The 23,576-nt window shown below is 36.2% G+C and overlaps 1 protein-coding gene across 1 annotated transcript in view; it reads right to left on the bottom strand.

Annotated features, from left to right (window-relative positions):
* The window catches only part of DSG1 (desmoglein 1), a 34,905-nt gene that overhangs the window by 4,452 nt on the left and 6,877 nt on the right, over window positions 1–23,576 (bottom strand). The window contains exons 2-13 of the mRNA XM_056138220.1: window positions 22,240–22,275; window positions 21,868–21,999; window positions 20,980–21,135; window positions 18,671–18,815; window positions 17,281–17,447; window positions 14,841–14,975; window positions 14,360–14,545; window positions 11,018–11,277; window positions 9,122–9,261; window positions 7,281–7,577; window positions 2,712–2,845; window positions 2,332–2,404 (exon numbers count right to left, since the gene is read on the bottom strand). Of these exons, the coding sequence (XP_055994195.1) occupies window positions 2,332–2,404; window positions 2,712–2,845; window positions 7,281–7,577; window positions 9,122–9,261; window positions 11,018–11,277; window positions 14,360–14,545; window positions 14,841–14,975; window positions 17,281–17,447; window positions 18,671–18,815; window positions 20,980–21,135; window positions 21,868–21,999; window positions 22,240–22,275 (1,861 nt within the window). The remainder of the gene's footprint in view (window positions 1–2,331; window positions 2,405–2,711; window positions 2,846–7,280; window positions 7,578–9,121; window positions 9,262–11,017; window positions 11,278–14,359; window positions 14,546–14,840; window positions 14,976–17,280; window positions 17,448–18,670; window positions 18,816–20,979; window positions 21,136–21,867; window positions 22,000–22,239; window positions 22,276–23,576) is intronic.

Raw genomic sequence — 23,576 nt, 5'->3', positions numbered from 1 at the left:
GTGTTGGAACAGTGGAGGGTGTGATGTTGAAACAGTGTATGCATGAAATTGTATCATTAACAGTATTTTAAATCACAGTGGCTGAAATACACACACACACACACACACACACTATTGTGCTGTTAGAAGCAATAATATTTCAGAAAATGTAAGAAAACGGATTTCAGAGAAGGGATTATGCTTATATTCAGAGGAAATATTTGTAAGAACCCTGGATTTGCACTCAGATACAAAGATTGAGTAGAAGATTGTTGCTGTTTTTGTGGTAGGTAGCATAAAATGATGGCCCATACCAATAATGGAAATACCAGTGTTGATGGTGTATCCTTATGGCTTTCCATAAAGAAAATAAGATTTTGGTTTTAAAAAGTGTGTCATTGTGTTTTGCTCAAGGTTAGTTAAAAGATCTGAGACTCCATGATATAATACACATTAATAAATACTAGTGGATATGATGTTTTGACATCTTCAGCACTGATGGATGTCAGTTAACAGAGAGATATGAGTCAACAATGAATTTGTGCTTCTGAGGTGGAAAGTTATTGGCATTACTTATAAAAAGGAAGAAAAGTAGACTTGAAAGGCCAAGTCTTTGAAAAGATTCTACTCCATTTTGTGAATACTCCAATGTGTCTCATTTTAAAGAATTTAATATATAAAAGTCTGTAGCACTGTAGCACTGTCCTTCTGTTGTTCATCGATTTATTTGAGCGGGCCCAGTTAACGTCTCCATTGTGAGACTTGTTACTGTGTTTGGCATATCGAATACATCATGGGTAGCTTGCCAGTCTTTGCCGTGCGGGTGAGATACTCTCGATAGCTTGCCGGGCTCTCTGAGAGTAATAGAAAATAGTAATAGAAAAGCCGTAATTTCAAATTTGAAAATGACTGAGAAAAAATTAAATAATCAAAACCATTTTCTTATCTTGAAAAAACACATTTTGGTACAACCCTTTTCAAAGATTTGTAAAGTTTTTAAAAAATTATCAGAGTAATAATCTGCTTACTTTGAAATTCTAATTTCCCCCTGGTTTCTGCCTGTGAAAGAGCAAGTGAATTGTTTTAAGGCAGGTTGAATTGATAATCTATCCCATGAACAAAAGGAAATTTTTTATGTGCACAACCAAGAACTGTGAAAGATTTTGAATGTGCTCTATCTGCTTATTTTCAATTTAAGAAACTGGATAGCTTATTCATTCTTTTTAGGTTCACACATAATGCTGAGAATGCTTTGTCATAAGCAATTAAGTCAGAGTTGTTTTGAATCATTCATGAGTTGTGAAAGTGAATTCTAGCCTCAGTGAGTGAACACAGATCCACAGATTTGTGTTTTTATTCATTTGGGTGAGTGTCCTAAACAATGTTCAGGTTGCCTGGGGGGCTGCTCATAGCAAAACTTGGCTAACTGAGCCAGATGTTCAGTGCTTGGCCTGGGGATGCTGTGTTTCTCAGGATCAGAGGTGCTCATGGACCTCCAGGCTGCATCTGGTGGTATGGGGGAAAACTTGGGGTGGGGGTGGGAATGGAATACAGTGCTGATCAAATTTGTTCATACAGAATGAATGATCTATACTTCAACCCTTTGTGCTATTCCCCTGACCCTGATAGAGGTCAATTTTTTGTTTGTTTGTTTTTGGTGGTATTATTCTTGCTGTTACTCAGGGATTATTCCTGACCCTGTGCTTAGGAATTGCTCCTGGAGGATTTGGGCATCATATGGGGGGGGTGGGGTTGAACCCAGGTGGCTATATGGAAGCCAAGGTACTCACACTGTACTATTTCTCTGGCCCAATTCAGACATATTTCAGTGGGTTATACTTTTATTATAATAAGAATTTTTGAGCAAGCATACATTAGTTTATTAGACAAAAACTCAACTGAAGTTGACCCATGGTTACAATTCAATTCTTCCCTTCTATTTAAGAGGCCTCAATCAGGTCAACTCATAAGTACTTTCTTATAATTGAGAAACACTTTAAAAAATTTAATATGATCTGTAAAGATAATATAGGGAGATAAAGTGCTTGCTTGCATGATCTGTAGTGGCCATGACCCTGGTTTGAATTTCTGCCACCAACTATGGTGCCCTGAACACTGACAGGCATTACACCTGAGGACTAACATTCCCCAATAAAAGAAAAATTGTAAAGTAGTAGATTAAGACATAAGAATAATTACTGTAGATTTTACCTACTATGCAATTTGAAAATTATTTAGTGGAAGAAAAATGATAGAAACAATTTTAAAGAATAGATCATTGAAAATATGTAAGATATACAGGAGAGAGAATGGAATTCTTTTAGATATTTGGGCTGTTAAAAATATTTTTACCTGAATTATCAATGCACTCAATTATATTTCCATTATCAGGAGGCATTTGTGGTACACAGATAGTGGCCAAATCCTAAAAGAAAAGACACATTTTCTCAATTGTTGATCTGTTTGTTCTCAGACTACTTTATATTTTCTAAAAGAATACTAAGAAACTTAGTTTTAAAATCCCTTTGAGGCCCAAATCTCATAAGAAAGTCTGTTTTGGTTACAGATTTCTAATTTCGATGTACTTTTAATTTTTCTCCATCTTCTCCATTGCCTTCCCAGAGGAAGGAATAGCACAGGCTGTGAGTGATTGTCAACATCTGGGTTCTCTTGTGAAAGACCAAGTTTAGATGACTCTCAAAGGCCATTTCAAATAGATTGTTAGCACTTACCGTCATTTCAGGCTGTGGTCCTTCTAAAGCCCAGGGCTGAATTGCTCCTTCTGAACATTCTGGAACAGGCTCAAAACCAGCTCCACCACCAGGGGCACCTCCACATTCACAACACATCAGCAAAAATGGTACCACTAATAGTGAAAGGAGACAATATTGGAATTAGCAGTGGGGCTATGTGGAGAGAAAACAACTTAGGTTAATGGTATTTGAATTCCTAATGTAACAGTGAGTCTAATTTTTTAATAAAAGTTTCAGAAAATACACTGTATAGTAATATGACAAAATTATTCTGATCTGCAATGTATTAGACTATCATCAATTTTAATTTGTCATATAGTATTTATAGTAAGATATTATTATGTCTTTACTATAGATTATTTGTAGGTAAAGGTAAGGTAAAGGCCCTCCCGTTGATCGTCGATTTGCTCGAGCGGGCCCAGTAACGTCTCCATTGGAGACTTTGTTGTTACTGTGTTTGGCATATCGAATACTCTCGGTAGCTTGCCGGGCTCTCCGAGAGGGGCGGAGGAATCGAACTCGGGTCGGCCATGTTGGCTGCGTGCAAGGCAGACGCCCTACCCGCTGTGCTATCGCTCCAGCCCCTGTGCTATCGCTCCAGCCCTTATATTATTAAAATGGATACCTTTCCCCTCTCACTACATAGGAAAATAGTAAAGGAGAGAAAAGAATAGTTGGAGAGGTCAGACATTGTTCTAGAGGAGGTTATTTCCCTTTAAATATCTATCTGTTTTGTTTTGTTTTTGGACCAAATCCCATGGTGCATAAGGCTTACTCTTGACTATGTGCTCAGTGCTCAGTTCTAGCAGTACATGGTAGATCATATGCAGTGCCAGGAATCGAACTGGGGTCAACTGTGTGCAAGGCAAGTGCCTTAACTCTGTACTATGTCTTCAGTTCTGATGTCTTTTTTCTGAACTTGTGCACAATCAGAGAACACTGCATTGATTAGCAATGTTCCTTTCTGCTGATCAGTTGTACTTGTTTCATTCATAGATAAGCATTTCTAACACAGAAAGACACAATACAATGTTGATGATAGAATCAAACTGATAGCTAGATTCGAAGGATATATAAATTTAAAATGTGAAGAAGGAAGAAAAAGAAAAGAAAAAAAGAAGGAAATAAGGTAACTGGAAAGAAGGTAGTAAGCGTAGATATCGGGAAACATGGAAAGAAAGAAAGGAGAAAAGGAAGAAAAGAAAGTCAAGGAGAAAAGAAAGGATGAAGGAAGAAGGAAGAAAAGAATGAAGAGGAAAATGTCAAGTGCTGAGTTTTTATTATAAATACTCTAGATATCGTTTTTCAATCTTGAACTAACTCTACTACCCAAAGGGATGTACTGATATGAAAAAAAAATCTAAAATTTATAATAGCTATATACTACTTCTATGGTACATAATAAGATACTGAGTACTTATTTTTGTAAAGTAATTTTAAAGTTTTAAAATATTGATATTATGAATACAAAGTGATACCAAAGAAATAATTTCTCATATATGAATTTTATGTTATATTCTCAAATCTGATAATTTTTATTAACATCATTTTAATTTGTTATGAAACGATAGGAATGAAATTCTATTACTTAATATAAAAATTGTTTTTAAAATATATTTTGATTTCTAGAAAAAGAGTTCCAATGTTTAATTGTGATATCAAAATACCTAAACTCTTTTTCAATTAGGTGAATTGAATCTTGACTAAAAGTTTTTAAGAGGGTGAAATAATAATGAAAAGAAATAATGCAGTTTACTAAAATTTTAGTGTTGCTTTATATTTTATGGCTGATAATGTGATAAGAAAGTAAAACTAGGGAAATATCTACTATTTGTATTCTAATTTTATTTTTGGTGTATATTTAAACTAACTAATAAAATTATAAAGTCACTATGAAATTATGATTATATGATTCTATATTTTTAAATGATGGTTTTTTTGTTTAATTTAATTATAAAGCGCAGAGTCCCACCTATATAATTCAGAGCTCCTCTATTCTCACGGATGTATAATCTAGCATAATTTCACTATATCTTTATGTTTTATTTTTTTGGGCCACACCTGCTGGTGCTCATGGTTTACTACTTGCTCTGCACCCAAGGATTAGTCCTGGTAATGCTTATGGGAATGTACGATAACATTGGTTTGCCCTTCCTCCTTGGCCACAGGGAGCTTGGGTTTGTTGATTGCTCCTATAAACTGTCAATTACCTTTGCCTCCTGATCAGTCTCTGCTGACTTGTAAATATTGTCTTTCTCTTCTCCTTAATGTCCTTTGCATAGTTAGTTAATTCAGAGCAATTACTTTTTGTATGGACACAGAAAGATAGTTAAAAAGATAAATTTAAAACTTGGGAGTTAATTGACTCCAGATAATATACCTCCTGGACATCTGCTCTCTCAACTTAAGCCTCAGTTGTCCTTACTTCCTATATCCCCAAAATCAGGGTCCCAACGAAGGACTGGATGGACCCAGGGAAAGTGGTGAGCTACCCTGGCATTGAAATGGGCCTGGCCAAAGTGCCCTAATGCTTAACTATAAGTTAAGAGCATGGTCATGGAAAAATTCTGTCATGAACCAAAAAGTAATAACTAGGGCTGGAGTGATAGTACAGTGGGTAGGGTGTTTGCCTTGCACATGGCTTACCAGGTTCGATTCCCAGCATCACATATGATCTCCTAAGCGCTGCCAGGAGTAATTCCTGAGTGTGTGAGCCAGGAGTAACCCCTGTACATTGCCAGGTATGACCCAAAAAGCAAAAAAATAAAAATAAAAGTAGAACTTCAAAAAAAAGTAATAACTAGATTTGGACCCTGCTAGGGTTAGGAATGATTAATCAGGCCTGAGCACTGTAGTCTGAGTCTGTGGCGAGATGTCTCCAGGAGAGGCTAATTGTGTCTATTACTGTGTCCATACAGAATGGCAAATATTAGGAAGTAGAATTAAGACATTAATTAAGTTACAGGTCTAATGAGAGGAGAAACACACCTTAAGTGCTGTTTTGCCCTCCTGAGCTGCAGGTGGTCAGAAAGTCTTGAAAAACATGTTAATTGTGCTTCCCTAGGGGAGGTGTGATTTGGGAGGTGTGGAGAGAGAAGAGCCAGTAAAAGTGGTGGCTGCCAAGAGGAGAGGGAGGTAGAGAGTTGGACAGAGGCAGAGTGGGAACTGTCGTCAGAGTGGAGAGACAGATGTATCGAGTGAGAGTTGGAGAGAGCATTGTGGAGTGAGTTAGATAGAGGGTTGGAGAGAGCTGAGAGAGAGAGAGAGAGTTGTGAGTTTGGGAGAGAGTTGAGAGAGTTTGGGAGAAACGAGAATGAATAAATGGCAACTAATCACCAACCAGCTTGGCCCTCACTCCTCCTTTGTCGGCCCAAGGCAACGGCCATCCCAGTTGGGAAAGCGGTTAGAGAGCACCGAACGTGGGCGGCAAGAGAGAGCTGCCTGGAGAGCCTGCGAACATGTGTGAGCATTCCTAGTGTTACCCAGGTAAAAGATGTTTACACAGACCAGGCAAAAGGAATTTACACAGCACCAGGAAAGGTGCTTACACAGGGGACCATTTGTGGAACTGAACTCAGGACTCCTGCATGCAAGGCAGGTACTGTACAATAGATCAGGCCCTTTTTCTCTACATTTTTCATTGGCATCTATGACAATGTGAAAGTCTACCTGGAGAATCCATTGGACATAATACACCAAAGTGAGACCTTTACTAGAACTACTCTCTCTGGAGTAAGTGCTTCTGTGGGTGGCACTTCTTTTTATCATCAAAGCAATGTTATGAAGTGTTATTTTATAAATGACAGCATTGAGGCTCATTTTTGTTCTGAGTTTTTAAAGTTTATTTGTATTTTGTTTTGGGGTCACACCTGCCAGTGTTCAGGACTAACTCCTGGCTCTGTGGTCAGGGATTGCTCCTAGCAGTGCTGAAGGGACCTTATATAGTGGGTCAGCTGTATGCAACGCAAGTGCTTTACCCGCTGTACCATCTCCATGACCCTAGTTCACTTTTGAAAGACTCATGCAATTAAATTTAGAAGCTGAAGTTGAATTCAGTCTCCTTTCACTTTGCCGTGTTAACACATTTTGAAATCTCTTCAAGGTCCAGTCTGTCTTTCTACCATTCTAGTCCCAGCACTCTCTACTGTACTGTGAGGCATATCCTTTCTTTCTTTTATATTGGAGTCCTTCTTTTCAGAAAGTTTAACTCATTTTTTAGGAGCTTTACACACAAGAAATTTTTCTTGCACTGTGATTCCCATTGGGCAAGCTTCTATTCATCACTTAAATCCTCAGTCAGAATTCATTGCTCTGTATAACCTTTTTATTCTGATTCTTTCAATCTTTTCTTTATGATTGTATTCTACATGCTATTTTAAATGTGAACCTCCATATCATGGTACCTACCCAGTACTAAACATAGATATATTGTTATAATTGCACAAGACAATAGTTTGTAAAATATATTGTACCAGAAGTAAGAAAACTTAATTCCTTCCCAGAAAGGTTTTAGGGGGCATATGTAAATAAGACTGTTGAAGTACTTACGTCCTAAGACCAAGAATCCCATGATGAGCAGTCCAATACCAGCAGGACCAAAATGTACATTATCTGCAGTACCTTGCTGATAAATTGTTCCTTCACCAGTTCCTAAAGTACCAGTGGTTCCTCCAATGTCACCCCCACCAGCTTCTGTGTTGGTTTCAATATCAGAACCACCAGTAGTGGAACCATTGTTCATATTTTCTCCATTTGTGTTGCCACCATTTGTTTCACGATCCTCCACCCAGCCTGAACCATCAAGGTCAATAATAATTGTACCAGTACAAGTTCTTTGAAGATTATCTGTAACAGATTTTACAACAAAAAAGATATTTCACATGTTTAGGAAATAACCTAAGGATAACATATAGCATTGTAGCACTGTAGCACTCTCCTCCCATTGTTTATCGATTTGCTCGAGAAGGCACCAGTAACATCTCCATTGTGAGACTTGTTGTTACTGTGTTTGGCATATTGAATACGTCACGGGTAGCTTGCCAGGCTTTGCCGGGAGGGCGAGATACTCTAGGTAGCTTGCCAGGCTCTCCGAGAGGGACGGAAGAATCAAACCCATGTCAGCCCCGTGCAAGGCAAACGCCCTACCTGCTGTGCTAACGCTCCAGCCCAAGGATAACATATACCTATTATATTTTTGATTACAATTCAAATAATTGATAAATATATGAATTTAATAGATGTTTATTTTTTCCACAGTTTCATTTAATTTCCATATTGTTACTTGTCATTTTTTTAAAAATATGAGCCTCATGCATATTAGTGCTCCTGAGAAGCTGTCACCTGTGAGAAGTGGAAACAGTCAGTGCCACATTATGCATTGTCCAGTGGTGTGTGACAAGGTACAGTGGAGGCACTTCCAGATTATTTCTCACATACTTCTTTATCTAGTCATTAGATTTGTTTGTTCTTTTACAGACCTCCCTCTTGGATTAACATGTTGTAAGCTGACTAGTTAGTCATTTCTACAGAGATCTGCTATTGCTAAAGCATCAGACCTCTAAGGTAAAAGACATTAGTTTCAGCAATTTGTAGGTGAGGGAACTGGTATTGTATGAGATGCAGTAACTCTTTTATATTAGAAAATAAAGCAGTTTTACAGCAAGTTGAGGTGTCATTTACACACACATATGTGTATAAGTTCTTTTGTCAGATTTTGTCAATTGATGTTGGTCATGTAGATATTTACATGAGCATAGCTGGATGTGGCCCCCAAACACAAACAAAAAATCCTTAAAACTTCTAAGTCAATTTTTTTACAGTCCCATTGTAAAGAAGAGAAGGCTGAATTGTAGTTAGGAAAAATAATTTCTTTAAAATATCAGGACCGGAGATAATAAAGGGTCAATTGCTTAGTATGATGTCAATGCTGGTTCAATCCCTGGTATTACTCCTGAGCGCAAAATCAGGAATAGTTCTGAACCCCTTGGGGTGTACTTCAATTCCTCTTGACCCCCAACCAGATGGTTTGTAAATGATATTAATTCTTTCTCACTACATAATTCTATGATTTATTTATTGTTTTTTTTTTTTTGGATACCCCTAGTGGCTATGTACTCAGGACTCCAGGAAATTTTTGTAGAACTATTTGTGATACTGGGGATTGGCCTAGGGTGTGTTGTGTGCAAGGTAAGTGTCCTGTACTACTTTTCCAGTCCGGGTAGCATATTATTAATGTTTTGATTTTCATATTATTAATGTTTTGATTTTATTATTTTCAGTATAACTTTGTTGAAAGTTAGATTGATTTAAAATGCAAGCATTAAAATTTTAACATCTAAGAATATCTCTAACTTCCCCTAGAAGTGGGGAGAAGTTAAATTGCTACTTACCATCTATAGATAAAATTGTTCCTTGGTATTTTCTATTAAGCATTTCAACTTGTGTCCAGGTAACTTTATTTTTTAAAGTAAGTGTGCCTGTTCTTGAGTCAACTACTAACAGGTCAGCAGGGTTATTTCCCATTACATATCTGTATTTGAGAGAAAACAATACGTATTACTAGAGTTACCTTAAAATATTTTGATTACCAAACCTAATTCTTTACTAATAGTTATGAATATAGTTCTAGATACAGATTTTCATTATGTGAGACTTAATTTAAATCAGGTAGTTCTAGTTGTTTGAGAGTATTCTGAAACGAAGATTAAGATTTTAAGGAAAAAGAATTATTGAGGAGCCACTTCTGATGGGATATTACTAATTCTCATCCAAATGTCAGAATAAGCCTTTGTATGTAGTCTCATTTGCACTGGATTTTGGAAGCATTAGTATTACATGGGTGATCCAGATCTAGGTTTTGATGGATTACTACTATTTCTAAACTGTCTCCTATCAAATATAGTCCCTCATCTTTGACCTTTATTGCTCTTCCTGATATATATAATGACTTTACAGAAGAGACTCCTTTTAACTTACAAATGATCTTGATCTGTACATCAATATTCCGTTCTCTTTCTTTTATCATCTTCAAACCTTAACAATCCCTTTTGATTTATGTATTTGACTAAACATTACATATGCAATATATACAATGCTGGTTAGATGCCTAGAGCCATGTGCTGGGAGTAGGATGGAAAGTTGTGGGAGAGGAGTGGTCTTCCCTCGGTGAATTCACATCTTTGATCTTAAGAATGTCAGAAGTTATAGTCCAGTATGCTAAGAACTCTACTAGAATATTCAGATATGTGAGGAAAAAATAGAGAACTCTAAAAAATGTCATTTATGATATGTTTATTTCCTTATATCTGTCTACATGTTACTTATAAGCATTAGTATGAAATGCTTTACAGAGAGCCCGGAGATGTTTCGGAGAGCCTGGCAAGCTACCGAGAGTATTCGATATGCCAGACACAGTAACAACAAAGTCTCCAATGGAGACGTTACTGGGCCCGCTCGAGAAATCGATGATCAATGGGAGGGCCTTTACTTTACTTTACTTATGAAATGTTTGAGCACATATACTCAGATATTCTGATCAACTAGAAATATTTGGATAAGCAGAGCTTAAAAAGATATGTGGCACACTCTACCATTAATATATTTCTTTTGATACCAAAATTATATATTGATATTAAGTGCAAAGGAAAGTGAGGGAAGTGAATGAAATGAGCAAACTAAATCTAACTGATTTCAGACTGATAAAATTTGCAGAGAAATCTGTCCATAAAATTTTCCAAGAGGAAAACAGCATGACCCATTAATTGGTCAATAAAAAATGGTAACCAGACGTTTCAGACTTTAAAGACAATGTTTTCACAATTTATATCTTTTCATTTTTAATCTTATATCTTGCTCAAAATTTTACTCAAATTTAATAACAGCTTATTTAGTATTTTTTATGATTGAATATAAGTTTAAATTATTGAAATCTTTTAATTAAGAGACTTAGAATTTCTGAAATGAACATACATACTTAAATCAACTGTAGCACTGTAGCACTGTAGCATTGTCCTACCGTTGTTCATCAATTTGCTTGAGCAGGCCCAGTAACGTCTCCATTGTGAGACTTGTTACTGTGTTTGGCATATCGAATACATCACGGGTAGCTTGCCAGGCTTTGCCGTGCGGGTGAGATACTCTCAGTAACTTGACAGACTTTCCAAGAGGGGTGGAGAAATCGAACCCGGGCCAGCAGGACCAGCCTTATGCAAGGCAAATGCCCTACCATTGTGCTATCACTCCATAAATCAACATTTGGTGAAAATTAGTTAGAAACTGATTCTTACCTAACAGTTGTTGAAACTTGTTTTGTGTCCAGATCGGTGGCTACAAATTCTCCCAATCTATAATTCTGTCCCATGTTGCTATTTACTACAAATGTCTTTGAACCTGGACGGAACACTGAGCCTTCAATTACATTTGACACAGTCACAGAGATTGCAGTTGCTGTGAGTTTATATTGAGACATAATGGATTGATGAAATTCAGCTTTATTTCTAACACCAATACTAAGTTGCAGACTCTGCATTTCTTCATAATCTAGGGGCTAGAAAAAAACAAAGTAAAATATTTTTGCTAAAAGAAGAAAAAAATTCCAGAAGAAAGAAAAATTCTTAGAGAATAAGCAACAAATTTCTACATCTTTTTAAAAAGTACATATATACTTATGCATATATAACCAATTTGGAAGATATTTTACTTCTATCAAAGTGACTTTCAGTAAGTCAGGTGATTGAATATTATATTACATAGTAAAAGTAAGTCCTTATTTTTTCAACATCTCATGCAAATAATTTATAAGATAATCAAATATTTCAAAATTTTATGACATTCTCATTATGATAGTGTCAAGATCCACTAATCTTATTAAACTTATTAAACTTATAAATAATAAAATATTTCAAAATATTATGACATTCTCATTATGATAATGTCAAGATCCACTAATCTTATTAAACTTATTAAAAACACTTTGCTTTATGTCTATCGCTACCAAATATTTTGATTTATTGTTGCATTTTTGGTTTCTGAGTCACATGTGCTCACAGCTTATTTCTAGCTCTGAACTCAGGGATGGAACCAGGATCATCCACATGCAAGGCAAGCACCTTACCCACTGTATTATTTCTCTAGTCTTATCCCACATTTTTACATAAGAGTAATTTATATGACTATTGATTCACAATTTGAGCTCTCCATTTAGCTAAAAACTTCAAGATTTGTTAAAATTGATCTTATTTGAAATTATCATCATGGTTATAAAATAATATATACATATATATTATATACACATTCACATGTATAATCATAGCAGGTAATTGATATAGGAAATTACATCTGGGAGAAAGTCAACATCAATCCCATTTTACAGAATTATTGGTGTTGGGTAGACTAATTTATAAAGTACTGTATGTAGCACTGCACTATAGAACTGTCCTCCCATTGTTCATCGATTTGCTGGAGTGGGCACCAGTAACATCTCACAACTGTGAGACTTGTTACTGTTTTTGGCATATCAAACTCATCATGGGTAGTTTGCCAGGCTTTGCCAGGACTGTGAGATACACTCTGTAGCTTGCTGGGCTCTCTGAGAGGGGTGGAGGAATTGAACCCTCGTCGGCCACGTGCAAGGCAAACACCCTACCCCCTGTGCTATTGCTCCAGCCCAAAGTACTGTACATAGTCTGATTAATTTGATTAGGGTACTTTGCCCAGCATGTATTACTATTAGTGTGGTGCTGGAAATAATATGATGTTTATAGCTAGAGAAATCAAGGTTTGAATGCAAGATTTATGACTTATGAGTCATGAGAATGTAAGCAGGCACACACTATCTGGAACTCGCTACATTAATCTTCAATAAGTGCATATATATGTGAGGGATAACTAAAACATCTCCCTCCCTCCCTCCCTCCCTCCCTCCCTCCCTCCCTCCCTCCCTCCCTCCCTCTCTTTGTTCCGTCTTTCCTCCTTTCCTTCCTTTACTTTGGGGCTACACTCAGCGATGTGCACTGATTGTGCACTCAAGAATTATTCCTGGCAGTGTTCAGGGAACCATATGGGACACTGGTGATTGAACCCAGGTCAGGAGTATGCAAGGCAAACATCCTACCTGTTGTCCTATCTCTCCAGCCCACTAGATCATCTTTAAACTACCTCAAGAAATGGAAGCTATGGGAAAAGCTATAGTTATACTTTATGATGTCAAATGAAACACTCCTATGAGAACAGAATTCCTTAGGACTCAATTTCCAAAGGATATTCTGAAGAAGAAATTAATTTTAAAAGAAAGCATTTTGTTATGAGGATTGCTTATTGAATGCATCATCTGCAGTCCATGAATAGTGATGGCAAGTTTACTGACTTCCATTGTATTGGAAACCGTAATACCCAAAAGGGGGGGAGAGAAAAAGAGAGAGAGAGAGAGAGAGAGAGAGAGAGAGAGAGAGAGAGAGAGAGAGAGAGAGAATGAGGAATTGGTGTTGGGAAATGTACACTAATGAAGGGATGGATATTGGAACATTTTATAACTGAAACCCAATCATGAACAACTTTGTAACTGTGTATCTCACTGTGATTTAATTAAAAAAAATAATAGCGATAGCACAGCGGGTAGGGCGTTCGCCTTACAAGCGGCCAACATGGCCGACCCGAGTTCAATTCCTCCGCCCCTCTCGGAGAGCCCGGCAAGCTACCGAGAGTATTCGATATGCCAGACACAGTAACAACAAAAAAAATAATAAAGAAAATAAAAATTGACTTCTACTAGTCTTACATTGAAGAGGGTGAAACTTTCACTTTAGTTCCCTAGAGTCAGATATTTACTCCCCTCACATCTCAGAAAATTTCACTGCAGAAAAATATGATTATTATTGATACAGGAGGCCTAGAAGAACTCCCAGTTTTATAATATAACTAGATTAATTATCAACTATATTTATGCTCAAAATAAATGCCTTGATCAACATCCATGGTGAAGTGATTTGATAATCCAGCAACTACCTAAACAAAAAACATGTTGGAGAAATAAACAACTTTTAATTTACGTGGTCAAAATTCTTGGTCCATAATGATGAATGCTTACATGGATATGGGTTTTTGTTTTGTTTTGTTTTGGGGTCCACACCCAGTGGTGTTCAGGTGTTACTCCTAGCGGTGCTTGGGAACGACATGAGATGCTGGGGATCAAACCCAAGTCATCCACATGCAAGGCAAACATCCTACCCATTGTACTATTTCTCCAGTCCTCATAGATATGTTTTTTAAAATCCACGTTGGGTCCACTTTAAAATATTTTAAAAATTTCTAAATTAAAACTTTAAGGATAAATTATTGTTATAAACATGAAATTAGATTCATGTTTAAGAATGCTTTAAATTTATATAAAATTTTAGAAATATTGTATTAATAGAGAAGAGTTTCAAGGTAAACTTTAGAGCTTGATGTTTTGTAGGATAGTGTAATGGAAAACTCTACTTAAAAAACCTTTGAGCCATCCATAGTTTAAAATCAATAATTTTTACCCTTGCACCTAATCAAAATTTGTGAAGTGTTAATATCTCTTATTTTAAACTTGACATTTGGGAGAAAAACAGGAAAATTAAATATTCAAGATGATGGTGCCATACCTTTACAACCTTTAGAATTCCCACATTTGTTCTTTCATTCATTTCTATTTCAAACCAATTTCCCTCATTTCCAGAGATAAAGAATATTACTGCCATCCAATTAGCTGAGTATTCTTCATCCAAATCAATGACTCTAATTTCGGTCAAGCCTGAATATAGAGCATTTTCATCTATAGAGATGGAATACTGAAACAAGAATTAGAAAATGTGAACAAAATGTATGAGAGAACTGTAAAACACTTGCATAGGAACATTTGTGGTTATTCATTTTCTGAAAAAAGTTTTATCTTTAATCTCACCTTCCAGTGTTCAAATATATATCCCCCAATTTATTATTTAGAAAAATAACACAAAATATGTGTTTAGGTTATATGTACCTAAGATAACATAAACACCTGCAAGTACAATTGTCTGATTATACAAATACAAATTTTAGGATGGCATGGATTTATAGTTATTTACTTCAAGGACAAATACTTACTGAAGATTGATCAAAGTATGGGATATTATCATTAACATCAAGGATTCTGATGTTGCATTCACACTCTGCTGACATACCACCGGCACCACCATCTCTGTCTGAGCCTCTGACAGCAAGAGAATACTGGCTGTATTGCTAAAAAAATACACATTAGAAACATCACAGTCAGAAGAAAATGTCTTGATTATGATTCATGCAAACTTACTTTTTTTAAACATTGGTTCAACACTTACATTTTAAAAAATACTTATTCCTTATTAGGTTCAGGAGGTGAAAAATTTTTATGTATGGTGAAACTGACTAAAATGATCAGAAGCAAGATGTTAAGGTTGACTGAGGTTTTATGAAAATTTCATACCCTAGTGGTTAACTTTGCAAGGAAAATATCAAACAAAGGTTTTATTATATTTTTTTGTGGGGGAAGTTTGGGAGTAATTTTTAGTGGTTGAACATTGATGATCTTATTGTTCTTGATTCACTGCAATGATACTTGCATGCTTACATTAAAAAAAAACAGTAAAAGCCATAAAACCTTATCCAGAAACATACATATTTGCATCCTCATTTAAAATTTGTGAACAGTTTTAGGGGATTGAGTCATAGTTCAAGATATAAAAGTTTCTCTAAGGATTGTAGGTTAATAATATCATTTCAGTGACTCAAATTCCTTTAAGGTTTGAGTTATTTACCACTAAAATCTTTTTGAATTCCATTACACTTTTTAAGAAAGTTTGAGAGAATAAAAGATACATAACTGATTTCTTCTATTTATAATTTTAAATTAAGTATAAAAGATCTAGGTAACATAAAAATTGATGGTATTTAGGTTATTTGGGGTGTAAAAATAATTTGATTTACCCAAAACTTCAGAACAATCAAGGAGAGATTTTCATTTTAAAGTAACTATAATAATTAGACTTTTATCATTTATAGACCAGAGATCTAATAGATTGAGCAAAGCATTTGCCTTGCATGCAGTAGACCTGGGTTCAATCCCCTGTTACCACATATGGTCTTATGAGTGCCATTCAGAGTAATATCTGAGCACAGAGCCAGAGTAAGCCTTGAGCATAGTCAGGTGTGACCTAAAATCCTGCTGTCTGATTATTACGATGAAAATTATCGGACATTGTTATTTAATTTTCATGCATCATACTGATCCTGTGATTCACGTCCCCAGTCAATCAGTGGGCTCTCAGTAAGTGTGACTTAGGGAAAAAAAGTCAAACAGTTTGGGTCTGGAGCAAGTAGGGCATAGCAAGTAGAGTATAGCAAGTAGGGCACTTACCCAGGTTAGATCTTAGCACCCAATTTGGGCTCTTAAGCTCCACCAGGAGTGAATCTCAAGTGCAGAGCCAGGAGTAAGCCCTGATCCAGGTATGGCTCTCAAACCAAAACTTGAAGAAATACTTTAAAAAAAGAGCTCTTTTTTCTTTTTTGAGGAGGAGGCCACAGCCAGATGTGTTTGGGGCTACTCCTGGATCAGTGGTCAGGATTACTCCTTGCAGTGCTTGAGGGGGACTCTCTGATGGCAGAGATTTAATGAGATAGTTCTGCTCTCAAAGCATGTGCTCTAGCTCTTTGAGTTACACTCTTGGTCAAGAGTTCTTTTCCTAAATAAGTTTAGGGTAGCATTGTCCTCCCATTGTTCATCCATTTGCTCGAGTGGGCACCAGTAATGTCTTCCTTGTTTAGGGTATAGAGAGTTAAATAAGTTTCTTAGCCAGTAAAACTTAATGGAGAGTCTACCTTTTCACATGCATAATGTACCTTTTTACATATATCAGGTGGTGCTCAAGGCTACTCCTTGGGCCAAACTCCTGGTGGTGCTTCGAGGGATCATGTAGTGTGAGACATTGGCCACATATAGGACAAAAGCCTTAATCTCTGTTCTATTTCTCCGACCTCTAAAATTATTAAATTTTTTTGAGAGCAGAGGGGAACTCAATATATTCATGTTCAAGGACTTCTCTAAGCTCTGTGCTCAAGGGACCACGTAATGTTAGGGGTCAAACTTGGGCAGGCTGCATGTAAATTAAGAAACTTAACCGTATGTCATTTCTTTGGCACACACATTTCCCCTAAATTTTCTTAGTTACAGAGCACAGGTTTGGGGGAGTGGGATGGGCAGAAGGTAGTTGAGCTACAACTGGCAGTGGTTAAGGCTTACTCCTGACTGTGCTGAGGGATCACTTTTGGTAATGCTCTGAAGATCCTATGAATGATGGGAATCAAACCAGAAACAGCTTTTTGCAAGGCAAGTGCCTTGACCCCTGTGCTATCTGTCTGGCCCTACCTCACCTTTAAAGAAAAGATGGAAATTTTGTCCACTTATATTCCAAAACATTATTCTTCTTTTTAAGCAATAATTTTCTTAAATAATGTTGTTTTCAGAGTCAGTCTCTCTATATAGTAGCCCTTTCAAAGAAAAAGAAATTACCTCTCTGTCTAGAAAGTTATTCATTGTTCGAATTTCTCCAGTGTATCTGTTGATAATAAACATTGGCGAATCAGATGGTTCTTGTCTTATGATCTTGAAAGCTATTTTGGAATTCAAATTATTTGGTTCATCTGCATCAGTAGCATTTAGTATCATCACCAGTGTGTCTAGAAATAAAGAAAAATTAATTGCAAGTGGAAAGTTTGCATTTTTTGTTATAGCATAGCATAGAGCATACTTCTTTCCCAGAGAATGATGGTTTTAATTAGTTAATACTTTCTGTACTTTATCATTTTACCTTTATACTTATTAAAAATTTCAATTTCTATGCTCTTTATAAATCTTTGTCTTTGACCAGAAAAGATCATAGTTCATGAGGAACATTATTGATAGAAAACAAACAAATCTTTATGTTTTTCATTTGTTTAATCTATTATAAATCAATTTTTGTGACTGTTTTGCTAAAACAAAATTACATCAAAACCAGATTAACTCTTTGCTAGCAGTAGCACTTTCTCAGTTATATGGCCTTAGCCCCAGTTTCCAGATCTGTGAATGGGAATGATAACAGTATAGTCCTCATTGACTTCATTAAAGAAGTAAATAACTTTCTCTGATTTGGGGGGGGAGGGGGCGGAATATTGGAGACTAAACTCAGAGACTCAAACTTGTGAAGCACATGCTTTACTACTGGCCATAAAAATGAACTTAATGACAGAAGCACTGTAGCACTGTCCTCCCGTTGTTCACTGATTTGCTCAAGTGGGCACCAGTAACATCTCCATTGTGAGACTTGTTGTTACTGTTTTTGGCATATCGAATATGCCACGGGGAGCTTGCCGGGCTCTGCCATGCGGGCAGGATACTCTCGGTGACTTGCTGGGCTCTCTGAGAGGGACGGAGGAATCAAACCCGGGTCAGCCATGTGCAAGGCAAATGCCATACCCGTTGTGCTATTGCTCCCGCCCGATAATTTATACACATAATGTATAATGTATAATGACAGAAAATGATATAAAATTCCTATTGAAAAAGGCATACTTAATTGCATGTATTGTGTAGTATGTGTGTGTGTGTGTGTGTGTGTGTGTGTAGTGTTGTACTGTTTTGTCTGGTCACTATAAAGTGCTTGGTAAGTAGTCAATATATATAGAGTTTCTTGTTTAGTACACACATTATTTGTCTTTACTGTTACTCTTATAATTATTTTTATTTTGTAGGAGGATATTGGAGAATGTGAAAAAATACTTGTTCATCAACTAGAATTATCTTCTACATTCAAGCCTTATTTCCAGTGAAATTGTCTTATGTTGATATGATTTAACCTATAGTTGCCTGGGTGATAAGAATGATCTGGAAGCTCATATGGCTCATTTACTTAATTACTTACTTGCATTGGAATTTTCTTCTATTTGTCCTACAAAAGTAGACATAGAAAATACTGGAGGGTTATCATTTATATCCAAAACCCTGACTCTGAGCTCTAGAGGCCTCTCTAAATCTTGACCCATGGAATTTAGAGCCCGGCAATAGATCTAGGAGAGAAAAGAGAAAAGCAGTATGAACTATATGATGTAATGTGTATTAGTTAAGTTGCTACTTAGGGTATTGTGCTAGACACTGTAGAAAACAAAAGAAAACTAAAAGAAAACAAATACTTTTATCACCAGAATATAGGCACAAGCATTATTATTAACCACTATAAGAGGCAAACACAAATTTAGGATATCATCTGAGGAAAGGTAAAGCTAGTTACAAAGAACAAAATTACAGTGACTTCATGGGAGGATACAATGATTAACTCTTAAAAGATAATTGCCCAGGTATTCCAAGAAAAGGGATTAATGTGGAAAAATTGATCAATAAAAAAAAACTACTTGGATTTTGGAATAGGGGCTATTTGCAGAACTGAGGATATAATAAAAGAAAATGTATGATTCAGGGGCTTCAAGAAATATAGTAATAATATGCAAGGTTGTGAACATGTGGGTGATTTGTTATCATTACTGCTATTATAATTCGAATCATTCATAACTATTATGTTAGTTTAACCTACCTTTATGTAAAATGACTTTGTCCTGCAAGAAAAATTAATATAGTTGGCCACGCTAATTTAGAGTCCTCCCGTTGTTCATTGATTTGCTTGAGCAGGCCCAGTAACGTCTCCATTGTGAGACTTCTTGTTACTGTGTTTGGCACATCGAATACTCTCAGTAGCTTGCCAGGCTCTCTGAGAGGGGCGGAAGAATCGAAACTGGCTTGGCCAGGCTGACTGTGGGCAAGGCAAATGCCCTACCGCTGTGTTATTGCTCCAGCCTCTGTGGGGGAAACACCTTGGTGATGAGACTGGAATTAGATTTGGAATACAGAGAATCAGTATCAGTGAAAGTTGCAAGCCGAGATAGATATTTGTAGGTGCTTTGAAGAATTATTAGCAATTAAAAGAAAATGGTACCAAATCAAGGAAGTTTTAATTATTTAAGCATTAACAAGTGTTGATCCTAACAATGGATGAATATGGAAAAAAATCAATGATGCAGAGAGAGAAGAGATGAAAACACAAAACAGAGAACACGGATCTGGAAGAAGGAGGTAATTATGGTATAATGAATCTATCTTGAGATAAGCTGCGAAGAAAAATGGAAAATTGCTCCTGCTTACAGATTCAATGCAAAATATTTCTGAGCTGGAGGAGGGAAGTTTGTGAGAATTTATTATGGGGAGTTCCAACCTTGGTCAGAAGATTAACTGCTTAGGGTGGAAATGAGGTTGAAAGTTTAAAAAAAAACATATGTAAGCTTTATCATCTATACTGTAAATAATGGAGCGAAATTCAGTTAAGTTTAATATATCCAAGAAACATTCTTGGAGTTCAGATGCACATGAGCATACTTTTATAATAAAGTGTGTTCACTCAGAATAGCCTTGCTTTCTTAGTAGCTCCACAATGTACACTTGAAAGCAGAGTGAGGAGAAATTGATGTTCTTAACAGTATCAAAGAAATAAAAGTCAAAGTTGAGTGCTTTCCAAATAAAACTAGAATGACCCGTGCTAAATGTTCTAGTTCACCATTGGGACTAGTCTGGAGGTCAGCATTTTTTTTTTCATTTTTATTTATTTTTTTACAGTTGTAGATTTACAATTTTTTTTGTGCTTGGGTTTCAATTATACAATGATCAGATACCCATCCCTCCACCAGTGCCCGTTTTTCACCACCATGGATAATATCCCTCCCACCCCCATCCCCCCATCCCCCCCTGCCTCTGTGGCAGGGCAATCCCCTGTGTTCTCTCTCTCCGTTTGGGTGTTGTGGTCTGCAAAAGAGGCATTGAGTGGCAAACATGTTCAGTCCATAGTCTACTTTCGACATGCATCTCCCCTCCTGGGAGGATCCTCCAAACATCCTTTATTTGGTGCTCCCTTCTCTATCTGAACTGCCCTTTCCTCTAGGATACCCGGCTGGCCTCTAAGTTATGGGGTAATCTGGAGGTCAGCATTTTTACTAAGGCAATTAAGTGAAATTGTTCCTCTCTCTTACTCTTCTCTTTGCTTCTACTGGGTAATAAAATTATGAATTAGAAAAATAATCAAAAATACCTAGTTGACACTAGAAAACAGATCAAGTTTGATGTGAATTTAAGTAGTTCTCCAAATTATTTAGACTTCAACATATAAAAGTTGATATGTGTCTTACTTACAATGAAAAAAGGAGTGACCTCTCGATCAACTATGGATGTTATATTAATTTCACCAGTTTTCTGATTAACTATGAATACTCCATAAGGTGGTTGATCAATTCCTATTCCAGAAATGTGGTATGTAACTTGCTGGTTTGCTGCACAATCTGAATGAATCTGTAAGAAAGACAAATAAAAATATTAAAGGGAGAAATCTAAGTTCCATGCTGTACAATAAGTCTCTTGGATAAGAATTGATAAAGGCGCAGCTCCCTGTTACTAGTTTTTTTTTAATGCCGAAAACAGCATTTATTTTTCTAGATACCAGAAGTTCTAGTATTTTCAATGTAATTAAAGAAATTAGAATTTTACTTTTGCCAAATAAGACAAAAAAAACCCTAATAATTATGAATCTATATATTTGTTATTAATTATGCACTCATTCATTCAATATTTATTCACTCCAGTGTCACTGATGTGACCCTGGTGGCCTATAGCACAACTGGGCCTGAGCAGAACCACATCAATTGGACCAAAGTGTTGAACTCTCTGACCTAGGAACAGCATCCCTGAGCACTGCTGGGTAGGATCCTGATATTCCTTTCTCCCCCAACCCCAAGTTACTTTGAATGTATTCAGTGTTGACTTAGTTATTTAATGAGCATAATTTTTCACCAAAAGTTTAGAATAATCCTCAATCATGTATATTTATTTCAACAATGGTCTAAGCCAAAGTTTAACTGTTTATCTAAGTGCCTAGATTACTTTTTAGGCTTTTTAATGACTTCAGTTGTCATAAGATTAAGGGCTATAGGTTCTTGGTAAAATATGTTCACAAAATATTTTAAAAGTTTGGTTCTCTTGAACTAAAGTTTAGCCCCATCCTTTCTATTGGGGGTTGGTACTTACTTTGGCGATTGGATTCCTTTTTGAGTTGTCTTCTCCTTCACGACAGGCTGCAGCAAATTTGATCCATTCACGTTTTTGCCTTCTGATGGAATGCCACTTGATAGTGCCATTTTTAGCGTTATAATCTCTTACCTTGAGTGGATAAATAAGGTAAAAATATCTATGAATTTTTTATTCATAATTTGCATTTTGTGAGAGATTGGGAGAATATTAATTATATTAGGATGAGTATTTTATTAGGAAACCGGGAACTTTTGCAATCCATTTTAACATAGCATCATAAAAATGAGAAAAAAAAGTTGGAGATATATTATTTACTCCCAGCCTACTTTCTTCATTTTTAATTAAAAAAACAGATTTGTTCTATATTACCTGGATTCGGAATTCACAGTTAACTTCCACCATCACCTATAAAACACAAGATTATAAATATAGTTAACTTTTTAAATAAATATTTATAATGCATAATATTCAGTTGCTTAAAATCATTAAAGCTTTTGGTCATTAAAACTAGTTTGTCACTATTTTGTCACTCTAATGTGTTTAAAGAAATATCAATAAAATAATAATATCAATATAGACGAGAAAAAAATGCTTTGGTTAAGTGACTGAAATGTTATTGTTAAGTCCTTCTTGGGTTCAGAATTGTATGATGGTAAATGCAGATAGGCACTTCTTGCTACCTGTGAATTTATGAGCATGTATATTGTTTTTTTTTTTTAATCTATCTCTACCTTTCTGATTCTGTCTCTCTGTCTTCTCTCATGTGTAGGGGTGAGGCGTAGGTGTGGGGATACCTTAGCTGTCTGTTTGGAAGCCATTTTTTTCATAGTTACAGAATTGTGTATGCATCTGTTATCTTGCTTACACTTCCCTTGCCACACTGAAGACTCAGTGTTTGCTGTTTGTTTTGGAGAATGATGTCAGATGACTAAGAAATCTCCAACTTTATGAAGCTGGGTCATTCTTTTTCCCATGAGAGGTAACTTAGGCAGAGTACCAAGTAGGTTTCACCATAGTGTCAGGCTCTCAATTGGATTAGTAATTAAAAAACTTCCAAGTCTGCTTAAAAATATGTTGTGTTGACATAACCTTGCTATCTTTCACTCTGAGTTAAGAATAAACTTTAAAACAAAGTTAGACATTCAAAGGCAAAATAATGAGACAAAGAAACCATTGGTAGAGTCAGAAAACTTTTCAATGTACTTCCTAAATCTACGGGGCTTTAATTTTCTCATTCGTAAAATGACAGGAGAAGACTAATTATACATAGTCACCTTTTCAATTCTAGCTCCAAATCCCTGCAGGAAAATACTGAAGTTTTTGATCATGGGAAAGGCATGATAAACCAATGAGTTTAAAAAATTACTCTGGCAGCAATTAGTGGGAGTGGTGGGAAGAGACGGCAAGTACAGACTATGTACAGTTCAGTCTTTAGCATTAAGTCAGGCAGCAATGAGGAGGAGCTTAATTGGAGAAGTGGACAAACAGGGAAAGATCAAGTGAGAAATGCTGTTCAGTTAAAAATGAGGGAAAAATGGGGTGTCAGAGTTAATACTTTAAAGAAATAGGCAAGAATCTCATGGAGTATCTTTTTATTGGGGGGGAGAGTATTCCCAAAGGGGAATGGGGGCTATGGGGGCCACTCCTGACAACACTTGACCAACCCGGCTGGTGGTTCAGTTCAAGCTCCCACAGAGACGTTGGTA

The sequence above is a fragment of the Sorex fumeus genome, unplaced genomic scaffold (genome assembly GCF_029834395.1).
Source record: "Sorex fumeus unplaced genomic scaffold, SorFum_2.1 ptg000128l, whole genome shotgun sequence".
Taxonomy (NCBI): Eukaryota; Metazoa; Chordata; class Mammalia; order Eulipotyphla; family Soricidae; genus Sorex; species Sorex fumeus.
The sequence above is the reverse complement of the archived record's forward strand: the minus strand, read 5'-3'. Positions and strand labels throughout refer to the sequence as shown.